The 21338-nt window shown below is 42.5% G+C and overlaps 1 protein-coding gene and 1 pseudogene across 1 annotated transcript in view; one reads left to right on the top strand and one right to left on the bottom strand.

The window, feature by feature from the left end:
* Nucleotides 1–3142: 3142 nt before the first annotated feature.
* LOC132402590 (U1 spliceosomal RNA) lies at nt 3143–3271 on the bottom strand (annotated as a pseudogene).
* A 577-nt stretch (nt 3272–3848) lies between these two features.
* The window catches only part of LOC132398443 (chondroitin sulfate glucuronyltransferase-like), a 32380-nt gene continuing 14890 nt past the window's right edge, over nt 3849–21338 (top strand). Inside the window, exons 1-2 of the mRNA XM_059977898.1 lie at nt 3849–5644; nt 7469–8033. Coding sequence (XP_059833881.1) covers nt 5373–5644; nt 7469–8033 — 837 coding nt within the window. The 5' untranslated portion in view covers nt 3849–5372. The remainder of the gene's footprint in view (nt 5645–7468; nt 8034–21338) is intronic.

Raw genomic sequence — 21338 nt, 5'->3', positions numbered from 1 at the left:
TTCATCCTATCTACAGTCTTCATAATTTTCTACAAGAGTCCCACATAGAAGGTTAGTCAACAAGTTTGGAGCACATGTAAATCTTGCCCCAGTCCTTCCCACGTCTCTTTATATTGGGCTGACTCTAGACCGAAAGATAGAGGGGAAACAGTCAGGGATAGAATGAAAGCATGTAAGTGACAGGTGGATCCAGGTGAGGAGAGGTAGATGGAGGAGGGAAGAGTGAAGCTAGTGACAGAGGCTAGGAGGTGTTAGATGGAGGCTGCAGTTGATAGAATGTGATAGGAGTAGAAGGTGGAGCACAGAACCAAATAAGGGAAGAGAGAATAATGGGAAGAGTGCATGCATGATGGGCAGATTGTATGGAAAAGGAGAAAGAATTGAGACTATGGGAGCAGGGCAGGTGTGGGAGGAACTGGATAGATCAGGAGAGAGAGAAAATAAATAGAGAAGGGAGCAAGTTACCTGAAATGGGAGAATTTAGCATTCATACTGTCAGATTATGCATTAAGTGTTACATAGACTTGCTGACAGAGTAGCAAAGTCATAGTAATCTGGTGGATCTGTCCACAGCAGAAGTAAAAGGAGTGAGATAGAACAAGGATATATAATTTCCCCAGCATATGTTATGAATGAACTCTTTTTGGGCTTCAGCTGAGTACACGTATAGATTTTAAAAGATATTTCCATGACAAATTCTGCCACCTTCATCAGGGATAATGCCTGGTCATGTATAGTCTGGTGGTCTCCCAGAGAGTTGTGTCTCCCAGAGAGGAAGAGCTTCTTCTCCCAGAGAGTTGTGGAGGTGTGGAATGCACTGCCTCAGAAGATGGTGGAGGCCAATTCTCTGGATGCTTTCAAGAAGGAGCTGGATAGATATCTGATGGATAGGGGAATCAAGGGATATGGGGACAAGGCAGGGACTGGGTATTGATAGTGAATGATCAGCCATGATCTCAGAATGGCGGTGCAGACTCGAGGGGCCGAATGGTCTACTTCTGCACCTATTGTCTATTGGTATTTATACCCCTTTGTCAGTCTTTCCTGATTGATTAGTCCCCATCCAATAGGAGACAAGCTCTCCTCTACAATCACTCTGAGCACCAGTGCCCCACAAGGCTGTGTACTCAGCCCCCTGCTGTTCTCACTGTACACCCATAATTGTGTAGCCAAGTTTCCATCGAACTCAATATATAAGTTTGCTGATGACACCACAATTGTAGGCCGCATCTTGGGTAATGATGAGTATGAGTACAGAGAGGAAATTAAGAACCTGGTGGCATAGTGCAAAGACAATACCCTATCCCTCAAAGTCAGCAAGAGGAAGGAATTGGTTGTTAACTTCAGAAGGAGTAGCAGACTGCATGACCCCATCTACATCAGTGGTGCACAGGTGGAACAGATCAAAAGCTTTAAGTTCCTCGAGGTGAATATCACAAATGTCCTGACTTGGTCTAACCAAGCAGAGTCCACTGCCAAGAAGGCCCACCAGCACCTTTACTTCCTGAGAAAGCTTTAGAAATTTGGCCTGTCCCCTAAAACCCTCACTAATTTTTATAGATGCACCATAGAAAGCATTCTTCTAGGGTGCATCACAACCTGGTATGGAAGTTGTCCTGTCCAAAACCAGAAGAAGCTGCAGAAGATCTTTAACCTAGCCCAGCACATCACACAAACTTCCATCCTTGGACTCACTTTACACCACACGCTGTCCGAGCAGTGCTGCCAGGATAATCAAGGGTAAGTCCCACCAGCCAACACACTTTTTGTCCCTCTTCCCTCAGGGAGAAGGTTCAGGAGCACGAAGATAGGTATGGCTAGATTTTGGAATAGCTTCTTTCCAACTGTGAAAAGACTGCTGAACAGATCCTGACCCAGATCTGGGCCGTACCTTCCAAATATCTGGACCTGACTTGATAATTATGATTTATAATTTAAATTTTTATTATATTTACTTCAATTTGTTCTTCAGGGAGCGCAAAGCGCAGAAACAAATATCACTGTGATGATTGTACGCTCTAGTATCAATTGTTTGGTGACAATAAAGTATTTGTATTTACAATCGAATTCAGTTCTTACTTAGAACTTTATTCGTTGTTAAAATTCTTTTCCTCTAGTTTTATCTCAATGGCTTCCTTCACTAGGCAGTCCCAAAAGCCAAAGGTGCGGCACAGTAGCTTTGACCCATGCGAAAACTATTTCGGACCCAGAGAGTCTCCACAAGGAAATAAGACAATTACGCATGTAGTTCCTGCAGAATGACTACAAGGTGAAGTAAATCAATCCGGCCCTTAAAAGAGCCGATGGAAAGACCAGCAAACCTAACAACGAGGAGAGACCCATTGCTGCCGCCAGATTTCCTAATATTTCCACGGTTTCTGGGGGAATCTCCAGGTTTCTGAAGAAATACCAGATTAATGCTATCGACAAACTCACAAGGAAGCTCAAATCACAATTTATGCGGGTCAAAGATGATCTGAGATTCTGGATGGCTGGCGTTTATAACCATATAACAATTGCAGCACAGAAACAGGCCATCTCGGCCCTTCTAGTCCGTGCTGAATGCTTACTCTCACCTAGTCCCACCGACCTACACTGAGCCCATAACCCTTCATTCCTTTCCTGTCCATATACCTATCCAATTTTACTTTAAATGACAATACCGAACCTGCCTCTACAACTTCTACTGGAAGCTCGTTCCGCACAGCTACAACGAGTAAAGAAATTTCCCCTCGTGTTACCCTTAAACTTTTGCCCCTTAACTCTCATGTCCTCTTATTTGAATCTCCCCTACTCTCAATGGAAAAAGCCTATCAACGTCAATTCTATCTATTCCCCTCATAATTTTAAATACCTCTATCAAATCCCCTCTCAACCTTCTACGCTCCAAAGAATAAAGACCTAACTTGTTCAACCCATGTTTACAGCATCCCATATGAATGCGAAACAGCTTATATTGGCCAAACGAAGATGGAAACCTGCATCAAGGAGCATAGGAGGTGTATCTGTATGGGTTACCCGGAGAAATCGAGAGCAGCGGAACATTGCATCGCAATGGCCATAGGATTGACTTCAACGACAAAAAACTACATTGCTAGCTTTTGGGGCTACCTGGTGAAGGAAGCCATTGAAGAGGAAAATAACTTTTTGCAGTCGAGTATCCCGCATTTGGGGACATCGCAGGCGTCAGCACACCCGAAGTGCAATGGGAGTGCCTCGTCCTGGGAGAACCACCTTCATGATCACGGTCTCTCCCCTGCCAGGTAAGTATAACAAAGACCAAGGACTTGCTCGGAGTAAGAGCTGGCAGTCATTGCAAACAAGTTGGGACAGCGAAATCCTGAGTGGATGGAGGGATATAACTGGTAATAACTGGACTGGACATACCAAGGCATCATCCCTGATGAAGATGGCAGAGTTTGTCATCGAAGCATTGGTCAAGATAGACACTTGTACCCGGCTGGAAGGCCGAGAAGAGTTTATTCAAGTGAGATAAGAACAGAGGAGAAATATCACAATACGAGAAGACAGGGTAAAATAAAAGAGAAGAGCAGAACAGGCAGCATATTTAGAGGGGCGATCTATAATCTTTACAGGTTTCATTGGAACGACTGGAAAGTCAAGTATATTGTCACGAGGACAACAGAATATAAGTTATGCATAAATTACACCAGATGGTGGAAAGAAAAACTGGTTACCTAGAAGGAGCGACAGAAGACGAGGTGCTGCCCTGGGACTGCGGATCCTTCCACCCCGTTGGCGGGGCGTGACCGTTGTCATTCGTACAACTCCGCGCGCTTCCGAACCGCCCGAGGAACGGACGCGCATGCGCGCGTGGCCCGAGTTGACGGGCTGGGTTCGGTGAATAGCGGTTCCAGGCCGGCCGCGGATCCTCAAGCGATCAGCTAGTAAGCGAAGGGCTGGGGTGTGAAATACAGGAGGACCACGCTTGATTCCATTCCAGAGCGCAGGAGATCTGGTCCCTGTGACTTGACAGTACAGTAAATTTGGCCCCTGCGGCCCGACAGCCGGAGGAGATCCGTTCTCGCAGCCTGACAACCCAGAGGTAAAGCTCTTCTCCAGTTTGACAGCCCAGGCCTATCCAGAACAGCTCATCTATTGGGTCTGATCTAAGAGACAGCAAACAGGAAGAGATCGCCAGACCTGCTACTCCCTCAAGTTGCTGTTTCGATAAACATGGAGCTCTGAGGTGAAACAAACCTTGCAGCTTGATCTGCGACTTTTCTATGACAATGAGATTGCAGCCACAACATTTACTTTGAGCCTTGTATATTGGAGACTAATCGTGTGAAACATGCTATCGAATCACATCCCTCTGATAAAGTCTCCATAGTCCGGCAGATCTTTTGTCATAATATTCTAAATGGTGCATCTTAATCTGCGTTTATAAATTTGCCACTTTGTTTCTTAGTGTGTACTACTACACCTGAAAGCAAGGGATTTTATGCAACTATTTGACCCAAGAAGAGTTTGCCATCCGGCTTTATATTGATGGAGCACAGGGAAGAATTGAGAATAAACAGAACCTGTCTGTCTGATTTGCCTGCCCTTTAACAGTTACCTACTGTTCAATATATCCATTTGAGTTGCATAGAGAACAAGTACCTGAAACTATAAATGACTTAAGCAGAACCATTCTCTCATCAAATCCAGCTGTCCTTTACTATGTGTTGAATACGTTCATCTCTGTAAAGATAGCTATCCACACTGTCAATTCAGGAGCAATGGGGAAGCTCGAAGGGGGCAAATGTTGGCCTATCTGATATCAAAATATTCAGTGCACAGTGCGCAGCGCGCATAGGGGAAAGTGCAAAGAGAACGATAGCTGTAGAATTTTAACTGAGTGCAGTATCATATTGTTTTTGTTCTGTTGAATTTATCTTTTGCAGTAATCACTATTGATTTGAAGAAGTTTCCAAGGTTAGTCTTTTGCTGCCATTAAATACAAAGTTATTTATTTGATATGCCAGTGGTATTGGGACCAGTGTTAACATATATATTGATCTATATCAGAAAATTTGACCTGTTGTTTAATTGAGTTAGCATCATTTCTATTTCCTTTTGAAGCTGACTTTTTTGTCTCAATATTGCTGTGATATCCGAAGATGGTTTTGTGCAAAAATTAAAATTAGTATTTAGTTTGTTTTTACTGGGATGGAAATTGTTGGCAGACTTAGAGTGCTGTGATGTAGTTTTGGTCAGTCACTGTATGCCAGTTGGTGTTTTATGTATGAGGTTAAAAAATAGATATTTAATACTGTACATATAAGTCGTAAGGCTTTTGCTATCAGACCCTGTCTTACTGTGCTTCTCTCTCAGTCTGTTTCAAACATCTTGCTTTACTCTGTACAATGCGTTTGACATCCCTTTTACCCCTCTTCCGGCCTGCTCTTCCCCTGATCCTGGGGCTCTCCTTGGGCTGCAGCCTGAGTTTACTGCGAGCCTCCTGGACTCAGGGAAATGGGGATGAATCATGCATGGATACAGGAGACAGCATAGGGCTACTCCATAACAATGGACATCCTGGAGCTGAAACAGGGGAGTTCACTGGCAACAAGGAATATGAGCCAAGGATAGTCCCTTATTACAAGGATCCCAACAAACCACACAAGAAAGTCCTGAGGTAAGAACTTTACACAAGAAAAAAGATACCTATGATAATTTTGGTTTTAAGTATGTATATTTTGGTGATTTTCCTTCCTCCACAAAAAGTGAGGTTTCCTTAGTTATTTTTCTTCTGTCTTGTTGAGAGATCAGCTTATATTATTATGTCCATTTTCAAAGGTCCATTTTCCTTGTTAATATCTGTAAGTTGGTTTATTATTGTTGTGTACTGAGGTACAGTGAAAAGATTGCCTTGCATTCCATTCATACAGATCATTTTATTAGAGTTGTACAAGGTAAAACAATAACAGAATTCGGAATAAGGTGTTACAATTACAGGTAAAATGCTTTGCAGGCAAACAATAAGGTGCCAGGTCAAAGGTTCATGTCAACAACACTCTGCCATGGTTATTTTAAATACTGGTGCTGCACAAAGTTGTGTCCTCAGCCCCCTATTCTACTCCCTGTACACTTATCATGATGTTACTAGACACTGTTATAACTCCATTTACAAGTTTGCTGATGATACCACCACAATAGTGGACCATGTCTCTATGACCATGATGAGTCAGAGTGCAGGAAAGAGATAGAGCGCTTAGTGACATGGTGTTATGACAATGATCTTTCCTCAATGTCAGCAAAGCGGAAGAGCTGGTCATTGACTTCAGGAAGGAGCAGACTACATGCTCTTGTCTTCATCAATGATGCTGATGTTGAAAGCTTCAAGTTCCTAGGTGTGACACCACAACTAAGAAATCTCACCAATGCCTCTACACCTCAGGAGGCTAAAGGAATTTGACATGTTCCTGTCAACCCTTACCAGTTTTATTGATGTACCATAAAAAGTGTCTTATCTGGATGCATTCCAGCTTGGTATGGCAATCCTTCTGCCTGTAACACAAAAAAACAGCAGAGTTGTGGATATAGCTCAGCTCATCACTGAAATGAGCATACACTCTGTCTATACCTCTGTATAATGCTCATTAGCATTACACTCCATCTGCTGTTGCTCTGCCCATCTTCTCTCAAATTAACTACATGGAGAGGTCCCACTCTATCATTTTATATCTTAAACTCCTGCTCTTTCTCCAGCTATTCTTAGATTTTTTTTTTACTTAGTTCTTATCCAATTCCATTTTGAATATTCTTATTGGATCTGCTCCCATTGATATTTTGATTTTTTTTAACCATTGCCTTACAAATCACAGCCACTCACTGTAAAATAAAATTCTTCTAATTCCTTTGTGTGGTACTTTAATTTGTTAAATCTGTATATCATTGTTGCTGAAAACAGATTCTTATTTGCACTGTCTACCACTATAGTAATTTTGCTGAAATTGCATCAAAGCCTTCTCTGCTGTATGGAGAACTAGCCCCTGGGACCAACTTTGTCTAAATCTCCAGTGCATCCACTTGCTATTTTTCCCAGAGCCTAGAACTGAATCTAGTATACAATTGAAACTCAACCAATGTTTTATAAAGATTCAGAATTTTTACTCTTCTGCTTTTGTTAATAAAGTCAGAGGAGTGCTCTTTTTTAAACAACCAAAGTGTTACTAGATTCACTTTGTTTTTAAGATACTTTTGAAATGTAATGTCTTCAGTTTACATAATGTAAACCCTCAGTGATGGTAAATAAATGACCAGATAACCTGTTTATATTGAGGGTTAAATATTGACAACATCAGCCCACTCTTTAGTAATGCTCTTGGATCTTTTCCATTCACCTGAGAAAACAAACACATGCTCGAAAGAGTGTTGGTACTTTCAGATGAGGAGGGGAGGGAAAGCTGGTACAAACAGCCATTAAAGCTTAAAGTTAATTACATGTTTCTTCTACTAGAACACGTTACATCCACACAGAGTTGGGAATCCGTGATCGACTGTTTGTTGGTGTACTGACCTCCAAAGGTACTCTGAACACATTGGCTGTGTCTGTTAATCGGACAGTAGCCCATCACTTCAACAAGCTGGTATATTTCACTGGGTTTCGCAATACCAAGGTTCCACATGGTATGCAGATAGTATCCCATGGAGATGACCAACCTGTGTGGCTAATGTACCGGACCATCCAGTACATCTATGAGCATTATGGCAATGAGTACGACTGGTTCTACTTGACTCAGGATAACACGTACACTGAGGCAGAACGCATCAAGTCTCTCATTTCTCACCTGAGTATCAACAACGACCTGTATTTGGGACGGACAGAAGAATTCATTGGCGGTGACCCTGACTCACGCTATTGCCATGGTGGCTATGGTTATGTGTTGTCACGGAGTGTCCTTATCAAGCTTCAGCAGTACCTGGACAGTTGTCGCAATGATATCCTGAGTGCACGACCAGATGAGTGGCTTGGTCGCTGCATCATAGACTTCCTTGGTATCAGCTGCATTGATAAACATAAGGTCAGTTAAACTGGTAAATTGGTTTATTATTGTCACATATACTGAAGTATAGTGGAAAAAATTGCTTTGCACACCATCCAGATGGATCATTTCATTACAACATAGCATTGAGGTAATACAAGGGAAAACTAACAGAATGAAGAATGAAGTGTGACAGGGAAAGTGCAGCACAGTGCAAGGGCATAATGAGGCAAATTGTGAAGTTGAGAGTCCAGCTTGTGTTAGGGGACCATTCAATAGTGTTATAACAGCAGAGTAGAAGCTATCCTTGAGCCTGGTGGTATGTGCTTTCAGACTTTTGTATCTTCTGCCTGATGAAGTGTGGGAAGAAGATGCCCTAACTAATCAGGAACTTACCTGCCTCTGCTTTGAATATGTTCAATGACCCGACCCCTACAGTCATGGCAGTGAATCCACAGATTCACCTCCTATTGGCTAAAGAAACTCCTCCTCATCTCTGTTCTAAATGGACATCCCTCTATTTTGAGGCTGTACCCTAAAGAAACTCCCCCCACTATAGGAAACATCCTCTCCAAATCCACTCTATCTAGGCAGTTCAAAATTCAACAAGTTTCAGTGAGATTCCCCCTTCATTCATCTAAACTCTGGTGAGTACAGGCCCAGAGCCATCAAATGCTCCTCGTACATTAACTCTTTCATTCCTGGAATCATTCTCATGAACCTCCTCTGGACCCTCTCCAATGCCAGCACATCAGCACAGGGGCCCAAAACTGCGTATGATACTCCCAAGTGTGGTCTGACCAATGCTTTATGAAGCCTAAGCATTACATCCTTCCTCTCATATTCTAGTGTTCTCAAAATGGATACTAACATTGCTTTTTTGCCTTCCTTACCACCAACTTAACCTGTAATAGATATCTAAGGACTCCCAAATCTCTTTGCACTTCTGATTTTTTAAATTTTCTCCCCAATTAGAAAATAGTCTTCACCTTTATTTCTTATTTTTTTGTTTGCTTTTAATTCTGTACAGAGAGAGCTGTGGGAAACCAGCATCAAATTCCCTGTATGTGTCCTCATATTTGGCGATAATAAAGGATTCTGATTCTGATTCTGCCAATGTGCATGACCATGTACTTCCCTACACTATATTCCATCTGGTACTTCTTTGCCCAGTCATCCTTCTGCAGACTTCCTGCTTCCTCAGCACTAACTGCCCCTCCACCTGTCTTTATATCATCTACGATCTACAACCTTACCACAAGGCCATTAGTTCTATCATCTAAATCATTGACATATAACATGAAAAGAATCAGTCCCAATACAAATCCCTGCAGAACACCACTAGTCACCAGCAGCCATCCAGAAAAGGTCCCCTTTATTCCCATTCTTTGCTTTCTGCCCATCAGCCAATCTTCTGTCCATGTTAGTATCTTTCCTGTAATACCATGGGCTCTCATCTGGACTCACTTCTGCCCTCTGACACTCAAATTTCTGATATTCGGCTTGAGTCTTCCACATTGAAGACTGACACAAAATACTTATTGTCACCCACCATTACTTTGTCCCCCTATTACTACCTCTCCAGTGACATTTTCCAGCAATTCAATATTCATTCTCACCTCTCTTTTTCTCTTTATGTTGTATGTCTGTAAAAACCTTTGGTGTCTTAGAGTCATAGAGAAGTACAGTTCAGAAACCGGTCCTTTGGCCCATCTAGTCCATACCAAAACCATTTAAACTGCCTATACCTATCAACTTGCACTGTGATCATAGTCTCTATATCCCATTATCCATGTACCTATCAAAACTACTTTTAAATGTTGAAATTGAGCTCACATGCACCATTTGTGCTGGCAGCTCATTCCACAGTCTCACAGCCCTCTGAGTGAAAAAAGTTTCCCCTCATGTTCCCCTTAATTTTTTTCACCTTTCACCCTTCAGCCATGACCTGTGGTCATAGTCCCACCTAACTTTAGTGGAAAAAGCCTGCTTGCATTTACCTCACCTATACCCTTCATAATTTTGTATACTTCAATCAAATCTCCTCTCAAGCTTCTACATTCTAAAGAATACAGTCCTAACCCATTGAACTTTTTCGTTATAACTCAGGTCCTCTAGACCCAACAACATCCTTTCTCTGCACTCTTTCAACTTTGTTCACATCTTTCCTGGAGATTGGTGACCAAAACTGCTCACCATACTGCAAATTAGGCCACATCAATGTCTCAAACAACTTCAACTTTACCTCCCATCATCCTTACTCAATACATTGATTTATGAAGGCCAATGTGCCAAAAGCTTTCTTTACAACCCAATCTACATGTGATGCCACTTTCAATGAATTGTGTACCTGTATTCCCAGATCCTTTTGTTCTACCACACTCCTCAGTACCCTACTGTACCCACCAGGGTGTTACTCTGGTTGGCAATCAATGGTGAGCAGTGATCTGGAAGAGGGGAACGACTGTAGTGTATCTAAGTTTGCTGATGACACTAAATTGAGTGGAAAAGCAAAGGATACAGAGAGTCTGCAGAGAGATATAGATAGGTTAATTGAATGGGCAGATGGAGTATAATGTTGGTAATTGTGAGGTCTTCCACTTTGGAAGGAAAAATGGAAGATTAGATTATTATTTAGATGTAAAAAATTGCAGCATGTTGCTGTGCAGAGGAACTTGGGAGTGCTTGTGCATGAATCACAAGGTTGGTTTGCAGGTGCAGCAGGTTATCAAGAAGGCAAATGGCATATTGCCCTTTGTTGTTGTCGATTTGGGCCTGGACCCTTCGGCAGACCCACCAAAATGTTGACTGTACTTTTTTCATAGATGCTGCCTGGCTTGCTGAGTTCCTGCAGCATTTTGTGTGTGCTGAATCCGTTAGAGTTTTGGAGCATAGTTCAAAAAAAGTTGTACTGCCAACTATCTTTTGAGGGAGATTGTTTAAATTTAAGAGACCTGCAGAAGAAGACCTGAGAGCTCGAGCAGGATTATAAAAGTGAATTGAAGTAATCTAGTCTATTCGATATAAAGGTGTGGATTAGTTTTTCAGAATCATTATGACAGAAATGGACAGACCTTTGCAATATTTCTTAGTGTAGAAATGCTGTTTGATCACTTCCTTTAAGTGGGATTTAAAATTAAAATCTGAATCAAGGATAACACCCAAGCTTGTTACTTATGATTTTACAAGAGGAGCCAAGTTCCCAAGTTTATGAAGAAGTTCATCTCTTTTGGCTTTGGGCCAACCAAAAGAATTTCTGTTTTTATCTTCATTTAGTTTTAGAAAATATTGCTCATCCATTTGTTTATTGCAGCCATACGAGAATTAAGAGAAGATAGGGTGTTATTAACATCAGTCTTAACCAAAGTATACAATTGTGTGTCATCTGCATAACTGTAGAACAAGTTTATGCTCTCTAATGATGCCTCCTAAGGGGACCAAAATAGCTTCTCTGAGCAACACCAAAAGATACATTGTATCTCTTAGAAAATTGGTTTCCAAGACAGGCAAAAAATAAAATTATTTAAGATGTATGAGCAAAACCAAGTAAGGGCACTACTAGTGACACCAACCTAGTTCTCAATGTGATCTAAGACACTGTTGCCATCAATTGTGTCAAAGGCAGGACTTACCTAGGAGAATTAGGTTCCTGTTGGCATCAGCGCTAAACCTAAAGTCACTGACTATTTTGATAAGGGCCACCTACATGCTGTGGTTTGCTCTGAAACCTGACTGAAACTTTTCTAGAATATTGTTCCCATTCAGAAAGTCGTTGAGTTGGTCTAAAATGACTTTCTTAGAACTAGAATCAGGTTTATTATCACCGGCATGTGTCATGAAATTTGTTAACTCAGCAGCAGCAGTTCAATGCAATACATAATATAAAAGAAAAAAAAATAATAAATAAATACACTAAGCCAATTTACAGTATTACATATATTGAATAGATTAAAATTGTGCAAAAAAACAGAAATAATGTATATTAAAAAGTGAGGTAGTGTCACGGGTTCAATGTCCATTTAGGAAACGGATGGTAGAGGGGATGAAACTGTTCCTGAATTGCTGAGTGTGTGCCTTCAGGCTTCTGTACCTCCTACCTGATGGTAACAGTGAGAAAAGGGCATGCCCTGGGTGCTGGAGGTCATTAATAATGGATGCTGCCTTTCTGAGACACCGTTTCTTGAAGATGTCCTGGGTACTTTGTAGGCTAGTACCCAAGAAGGAGCCGACTAAATTTACAACCCTCTGCAGTTTCTTTCCGTCCTGTGCAGTAGCCGCCCCCCCATTACCAGACAGTGATGCAGCCTGTTAGAATGCTCTCCATGGTACATATATAAAAGTCTTTGAGAATATTTGTTGACATATCAAATCTCTTCAAACTCCTAATGAAGTATAGCTGCTGTCTTGCCTTCCTTATAACTGTGTCGATATGTTAGGACCAAGTTAGGTCCTCAGAGATCTTGACACCCAGGACCTTGAAACTGCTCGCTCTCTCCACTTCTGATCCCTGTATGAGGATTGATGTGTATTCCTTTGTCTTGCCCTTCCAGAAGTCCAGAATCAGCTCTTTCATCTTACTGACGTTGAGTGCCAGGTTGTTGCTGCGACACCACTCCACTAGTTGGCATATCTTGCTCCTGTACGGCCTCAAGAATCTTGCTCATGAAGGGCAGATTTGATGTAGACCTTCAGTTAGCTGGTATTCCACTATCAAAGTTTGGCTTTTTAGTAGGATTTTGACAGTGGCAATTTTGAAGGCATCTGGAAAAACTCCCATTTTCAAGAGATGTGTAAATAATTCTACAAGAATAATTAAAAGCACTATTAAAAGAGACCTTAATATGTGTGGTAGGGACAGGGTCAAGGCAGCAGGTAAACAGTTTGCTCTTTATTACAATTTTGTAGAGATCTGAATCAGAAATGCTCTTAAATTTTGAGATGGTTGCCATTTTTTTACGAGTTTGGCTATCAAGGTTACTAATAATTACAGCTATACATTCCCTAATGGTAGTAATTCTGTTGATAAAAAATATTGCAAATTGCTCAGGTTTTGTGGCAGATGCATGACTGAGCACATTATAGGTTGGGGCAGGGTTCAACATTCCAAAGTTCAAAGTAAATTTATTATTAAAGTACATATCTGTCACCATATACAACCCTGAGATTCATTGCTTGCAGGCATACTCAATAAATCCAATAACCATAATGGAATCAATGAACAACTGCACCAACAGGGTGGTCAACCAGTGTACAAACTAACTGTATTTGCACAACAAACTGTGCAAATACAAAGACTAAATAACCAATAAATATTGAGAACATGAGGTGAAGAGTCTTTGAAAATGAGTCCATAGGTTGTAGGAACAGTTCATTGATGGGGCAAGTGAAGTTATTCCCCCGGTTCAAGAGCCTAATGGTTGAGGGGCAATGAATGTTTCTGAATCTGGTGATGTGAGTCCTGAAGCTCCTGTATCACCTTCCTGATGGCAGCAGTGAGAAGAGGGCACGACATGGGTGTTAGGGGTCCTTGATAATGGATGCTGCTTTCCTGCTACAGCGCTCCACGTTGATCTGCTCCGTGGTAGGGAGAGTTTTACATGTGATGGACAGGGCCATATCCACTATTATTTGTAGGAATTTCGGTTTAAGGGCATTGGTATTTTCATATCAGGCTGTAATGCAGCCAGTCAATATACTCCACTACGCAGCTATAGAAATTTGTCAAAGTTCTGTATGTCTTTCCAAATCTCTGCAAACTCCTATAGAGGTACTGCCATCACGAGGAAATCTGCAGATGCTGGAAATTCAAGTAATACACACAAAATGCTGGTGGAATGCAGCAGGCCAGGCAGCATCTATAGGAAGAAGTACAGTTGACATTTCGAGCCAAGACCCTTCGTCAGGACTAACTGAAAGAAAAGATAGTAAGAGATTTCAAAGTGGGAGGGGGAGGGGGAAATCCAAAATGATAGGAGAAGACAGGAGGGGGAGGGATTAAGCTAAGAGCTGGAAAGTTGATTGGCAAAAGGGACACACAGCTGGAGAAGGGTAAAGATCATGGTACGGGAGGCCTAGGGAGAAAGAAAGGGGAAGGGGAGCACCAGACAGACTTGGAGAACAGGCAAGGAGTGATTGCGAGAGGGGCAGAGAGAGAGAGAGAAAGAAAAAAGGGGGGGGACTAATAAATAAATAAGGGATGGGGTAAGAAGAGGAGAAGGGGTATTAACGGAAGTTAGAGAAATCAGTGTTCATGTCATCAGGTTGGAGGCTACCCAGACGGAATATAAGGTATTGTTCCTCCAACCTGAATGTGGCTTCATCTTGACAGCAGAGGAGGCCATGGGTAGACATTTCAGAATGGGAATGGGACGTGGAATTAAAACGTGTGGCCACTGGGAGATCCTACTTTCTCTGGCGGACAGAGCATAGGCGTTCAGCAAAACGGTCTCCCAGTATGTGTCGGGTCTCACCAATATATAGAAGGCCACACCGGAAGCACTGGACACAGTATATCACACCAACCGACTCACAGGTGAAGTGTCGTCTCACCTGGAAGGACTGTCTGGGGCCCTGAATGGTGGTGAGGGAGGAAGTGTAAGGGCAGGTGTAGCACTTGTTTCGCTTACAAGGATAAGTGCCAGGAGGGAGACCGGTGGGAAGGGATGGCGGGGGGGGTGGGGGGGACACGAACAGACAAGGTAGGGAGTGATCTCTGTGGAAAGCAGAAAGGGGGGGAGTGAAAGATGTGCTTGGTAGTGGGATCTCGTTGTAGGTGGCGGAACTTACGGAGAATTATATGTTGGACCCAGAGGCTGGTGAGTTGGTAGGTGAGGACAAGGGGAACCCTATCCCAAGAGGGGTGGTGGGAGGTGCATGAAATGGGAGAGATACATTTGAGAGCAGAGTTGATGGTGGAGGAAGGGAAGCCCCTTTCTTTAAAAAAGGAAGACATCTCCTTCGTCCTGGAATTAAAAGCCTCATGCTGAGAACAGATGAGGTGGAGACGGAGGAATTGTGAGAAGGGGATGGCATTTTTGCAAGAGACAGGGTGGGAAAAGGAATAGTCCAGGTAGGTGTGAGAGTCCGTAGGCTTATAGTAGATATCAGTAGATAAGTCGTCTCCAGAAATGGAGGCAGAAAGATCAAGAAAGGGAAGGGAGGTGTCGGAAATGGACCAGGTAAATTTGGGGGCAGGGTGAAAGTTGGAGGCAAAGTTAATGAAGTCAACGAGCTCAGCATGCGTGCAGGAGGCAGCAGCAATGCAGTCGTCAATGTAGCGAAGGAAAAGTGTGGAACGGATTCCCGTATAAGCTTGGAACATGGACTGTTCCACAAAGCCAACAAAAAGGCAGGCATAGCTGGGACCCATATGGGTGCCCATGGCTACAACTTTGGTTTGGAGGAAGTGGGAGGAGCCAAAGGAGAAATTATTGAGAGTAAGGACTAATTCCGCTAGACAGAGGAGAGTGGTGGTTAAGTCTGGAATCCAAAAAAGTGGAGAGCTTTGAGATCTTCCTGGTGGGGGATGGAGGTATATAGGGACTGGACATCCATGGTGAAAATAAGGCGGTGGGGGCCAAGGAACTTAAAATCATTGAAAAAATTAGAACTGTGAGAAGTGTCACGAACATAGGTGCGAAGGGATTGAAAAGGCGGGGGGAGAAAACAGTGTTCAGGTGCTAAGTTCGATGGGGCAGGAGCAAGCTGAGACAATGGGTTCGGTGGGGTGGGAGCAAGCTGAGACAATGGGTTCAGTGGGGCAGGAGCAAGCTGAGACAATGGGTTCGATGGGGCAGGAGCAAGCTGAGACAATGGGTTCGATGGGGCAGGAGCAAGCTGAGACAGTGGGTTCGATGGGGCAGGAGCAAGCTGAGACAATGGGTTCAATGGGGCAGGAGGCACTGCCATGCTTTCTTCGTAATTGCATTTATGTGCTGGGCCCAGGACAGGTCCTTTGAAATAATAATACCAAAGAATTTAAAGTTGCTAACACTCTCCACTCTGATCCTACAATGAGGACTGGCTCATAGACCTCTGTTTTCCTTCTCCTGAAGTCTATAATCAGCTCCTTGGTCTTGCAAATATTAAATAAGAGGTTGTTATTGTGGCACTCAGCCAGAATTTCAGTCTCCCTCCCATATGCTGATTCATCACCACCATTGATTCAACCAACAATAGTGATGTTGTTAGCAAACTGAACTATGGCATTGGAGTTGTGCTTCGCCACACGGTCATAAGTGTAAAGCAAGTAGCGGGTAGAGCAGGGTGCTGATTTGCAGAGGGCTATTTCAAGGGTGAAGAGACATTTTCGAATGAGGTTCAAGGTGACATTGGATGCACGGCAATTCTAGCAGGGTCTGCAGGACATTACTTCCTACAAAGCAAAACCCAATAGCATGTATGGTCTCAATGCCTTCTATGCCCACTTTGAAAGGGAGAACACAACTACTGCTGTGAAGATCCCTGCCACCCCTGATGACCCGGTGATCTCTGTCTCAGAAGCCAATGTTAGGCTGTCTTTAACACTTGCAATGTGGAAAGTCCAGATAGAGTACCTGGTAAGGCTCTGAAAACCTGTGCCAACCAAGTAGCGGGAGTATTCAAGGAATTTTCAACCTCCCACTTGCTTAAAAAAGGCAACAATTATACCAGTGCCGAAGAAGAATAATGTGAGCAGCCTAAATGACTATCGCCCAGTAGCAGTCACATCGACACTGATGAAATGCTTTGAGAGGTTGGTCATTACCAGGCTGAACTCCTGCCTCAGCAAGGACCTGGACTAACCTGTCTGCTCCTATCCCTCTCTAATGCTAAGGAGATAGAATTGTGATCACTATTTCCAAAATACTCTCCCACTGACAGACCTGACACCTGACCAGGTTAATTTCCCAATAACAGATCAAGTACAGCCTCTCCTCTTGTAGGCTTATCAGGAAACCTTTCTGAACACACCTAACAAACTTTATCCCATCTAAACCCCTTGCTCTAGGGAGATGCCAATCAATACTGGAGAAATTAAAATCTCCCATCAGGACAACCCTGTTGTTATTTCACCATTCCAGAATATGTCTCCCTATCTGCTTCTTGATCTCCTTGTTCCTATTGGGTGGTCTATAAAAAAAATACCCAGTAGAGCTATTGACCCCTTCCTGTTTCTAACTTCCACCCACAGAGACTCAGTAGACAATCCCTCTGTGACTTCCTCCTTTTCTGCAGCCACGACACTATCTCTGACCAGCAGTGCCACGCCCTCACCTCTTTTGCCCCCATTCCTGTCTTTTCTGAAACATCTAAAGTCTGGCACTCTAAGTAGCCATTCTTGCCCCTGAGCCATTCAAGTCTCTGTAATGGCCACAACATCATAGCTCCAAGTACTGAACCACGCTCTAAGCTCATCTGCTTTGTTCATGATAACCCTTACATTAAAATAGACATATCTCAATCCATCAGTCTGAAATTTCATTCTGGGTGAAAAGAAATTTCATGACTTGTGGGTGATGATAAACTTGATTATGATATGAGTCTCTATTTTGAGAGGGGAGGGGGGAGCAGGAAGCACTAGAGGGACATTCTGTAATGATAAATAAACCAATTGTTTGGAATCAAGTGACTTTGCCCGGTGTCTCAGAACTGGGTGTTTCTGCACCTGTGCCACCCTCCTGCCTCTGGCAGTCCTTCTCTGCCACCTGTCCCACACCCCTCCCATGGCACTCCTCCCTCACCATTTGCAACATCCTTTGCTCCTGCCAGATTTACAAACTCTGCTTCGCGTTTACAAATACAGTACTGGGTAAAAATCTTAGGCTTCCTAGCTATATACATATACCAATGTGCCTAAGACTTTTGCCCAGAACTGTAAATGCCTCCAAAACATTGCTATTGTATCTGCTCATACCATTCCACCTTGAATAAAAGACAAACAATAGAGATCCCAACACTGATCCTTCATCACATCTACAATGATAAAATGCTTTGAGAGGTTGGTCATGACTGAAATGAACTCCTCCCTCAGCAAGGACCTGGACCCATTGCAATTTGCCAATCGCCACTATAGGTCAACAGCAGATGCAATCTCAATGGCTCTTCACGTGCCAACACAAACCCCTATGTCAGGATGCTGTTCATTGACTACAGCTCAGCATTTAATACCATCATTCCCACAATCCTGATTGAGAAGTTGCAGAACCTGAGCCTCTGTACCTCCCTTTGCAATTGGATCCTCAACTTCCTAACTGGAAGGCCACAATCTGCAGATTGGTGACAAAATCTCCTTCTCGCTGACGATCAGCACTCAGGGAAGTGTGCTTAGCCCACTGCTCTACTCTCTCTATATCTATGTGTGGCTATGCATAGCTCAAATACCGTCTATCAATTTGCTGACGATACAACTATTGTTGGTGGATTCTCAGGTGGTGACGAGAGGGCGTACAGGAATGAAATATGCTAACTAGTGGAGTGGTGTCGCAACAACAACCTGGCACTCAATGTCAGTAAGATGAAAGAGCTGATTGTGGAGGTAAGACGAAGGAACACATACCAATCCTCATAGAGGGATCAGCAGTGGAGAGAGTGAGCAGTTTCAAGTTCTTGGGTGTCAAGATCTCTGAGGTTCTAACCTGATCACAACATAGATAGATGCAGTTATAAACAAGACAAGACAGCAGCTCTACATCATTAGGAGTTCGATGATATTTGGTACGTCAACAAATACACACAAAAACCCCTACAGATCTACTGTAGAAAGCATTCTGACAGGCTGCATCACTGTCTGGTGTTGTGGGGGGGGGGGGGGGGTCTACTGCACAGGACCGAAAGAAGCTGCAGAGAGTATTTTGGACTGTTACCATCAGGTAGGTGGTACAGAAGCCTAAAGGCACACGCTCAGTGATTAAAGAACAGCTTTTTCCCCTCTGCCATCCAATTCCTAAATAGATATTGAACCCTTGGACACTACCTACCTTTTTGTTAATATATAGTATAAAGAAGGCTTTTAATCTATTCAATATATGTATACTGTAATTGATTTACTTATTTATTATTATTATTATTATTATTATTTTACTTTGTGTTTTTTTTTCTATATTATGTATTGCATTGAACAGCTGCGGCTAAGTTAACAAATTTCATGTCACATGCCAGTAATAATAAACCTAATTCTGATTCTGCAGAATACAGCTGGTCACAGACCTCCAGTCAGATTAACACTTCCACTTTTGTCTGCTCTTTTCAATGGCAAAGCCTATTTTGAATCTAATCTGCATGAATTTTATGTGCCTCTGTTGTTTGGATCAGCCTACTATGAGGGACATTAGCAAGGCTTTTTACAAAGTTCATGTCTACAATGTTCACTACTCTACTCTCATCAGTCATCTTTGTCACCTTCTCAAACTCAACTGAGTTTTTAAGATATGACCTCTCCCACAGAAAGTTATGCTGACTATCCCAAATAATTCATTACTTTTCCAGATGCCAGTAGATCTGAACTATAATTTCTTGTTTGTCTCTAATTCCTTTCTTAAACAGAGGAACAACATTTGGCTATTTTCCATTTATCTGGTGGATGCAAACACCTTTGTCAATGTTCCATCAAGCTCCTAGATTGCCGCGCTCAATAACTCAGGATAAATCCCAACAGACCCTAGGGTTATCAACTTTAATGTTCTGAAGAGATCCAAAGCTGCTTCCTTGATATAAATATGCCCCAGATTATCAGCATACACCTTCTGGATCTCACTACCTCTCTCTGGTTACCCTCTTGTTTTTAATGTATGTATAAAATGCTTTGGGATTCTGCTTAATCCTACTCGCCAAGACATTTTATGGCCTGTTCTAGTCCTCTTGATTCCCTGTTTAAATACTGTCCAGCTTCCTTTATGTTCCTCAAGGGCCCTGCATGATTTCAGCTCCTAAAGCTTACATATTTTTTCCAGCATTATTATGTTTTTAATCATTAGCCTCTTATTATACTCCAAGAAGTTGGAATGAAATAAATGCATTGAATTCATTCAGTTCAACCAGGAAGCAAAGTTCCCCACGTGAGTAGAATGCTAATTCTATGGTCATATCTGCCCCCTGTTGTGCTCTCCATTTTTTTGTTGCCAGTTCTTGTATTGTGACTGTTTCCCTTGTTAAACGTGGCAATGCATTTCCCACACTCACCATATTACTGTTGGGTAAGAAAAAATTAGTATTTTGACTCAGCAGCCATGAAGAGACGGATGTATAATAGATCAGGTTAGGGAGATTTACAAGTGGTGATAGTTCTCAGCTACCCTTGTCTTCCTTGCAAAGGAACAAGTTCAGAATTCAAGCAGTAACATAAAATAACTTATTTTAATCATGCCCAGCTGGGGCCAATATTTTTAGTTGCTTGTATACAGACACAAATGACAGTGTTCGTTAAAAGCATGGTTTATGTTCATCCTGTTCAAATTGAGCCACTTCAGTGATGAGACAACATTGTATGACATAGTCTAGAAGAAGCCACAATCGCCTTTGGTTCCTGGCACAGGCTTTGTAAACTTGTCATGAATTTCATGGCCTTCTGTGACCACAAACTCAAATTAAACCATACCCGTGGCATTACATTCAATTCTAATAAAGCTTCCAGACATTTGCAAACAAAACTTGAGTGACATTTGTGAAATAGTGACAGGAATAGGTATTCAATCCCACAAGCATATTGCATGCTTAAACCAATTAAGTTATATCTTAACTATTTTATTTGGTCACGTGATGTGGACTTCACTGTCAATGCAATATTAATTGTCCACGAACTGAGGAAACGTTTGAAAATCAACCACAGTCAGGACAGAATTAGTAAGGACAGCAGATTTCTTTCCCTGCAGGACATTAGTGAGCTAATTGGGTCTTTATAACAGTGAAATAACTTACTGATTACTGCTGCTGAGATAGCTTTTATTACAGAATGAGAAGGGATAGTTTAAAGATTTAGGGAAGAAATTCCCCCAAAGAGCAGGCATTTTGTGTCTGATGCACCATCAATAACTCTCGGAGATGGGAGGCAAACGATAGGCTCTTATTAGCTGCAAGAGACCATGATAAGTAGCAAGAGACCACCACACAACATCCTGGAGACTGAGGGAGGAGCAGTGCCTCCAACCGTCTTTATACAGGGGTCTGTGGGAGGAGCCACAGGAGCAGTCTGCAGAGGGGTGTGTCCAGACAGGTATATGTAGTTCACCACAGTGTCATCTCCTTGACCTCCAGTATTTTTGGAAATTGCCTCTGCTGCTTGCAAACATTTCCATTCCCACTGGTTTCTGCTGGTGACAAAATAAATTGTCAACAGAATAGGAGCGTTTGCAAGTCGAAGAATAAATG

The sequence above is a fragment of the Hypanus sabinus genome, chromosome 1, assembly GCF_030144855.1.
Source record: "Hypanus sabinus isolate sHypSab1 chromosome 1, sHypSab1.hap1, whole genome shotgun sequence".
Classification (NCBI taxonomy): domain Eukaryota; kingdom Metazoa; phylum Chordata; class Chondrichthyes; order Myliobatiformes; family Dasyatidae; genus Hypanus; species Hypanus sabinus.
This window is presented reverse-complemented; position numbering and strand designations above follow the sequence as displayed.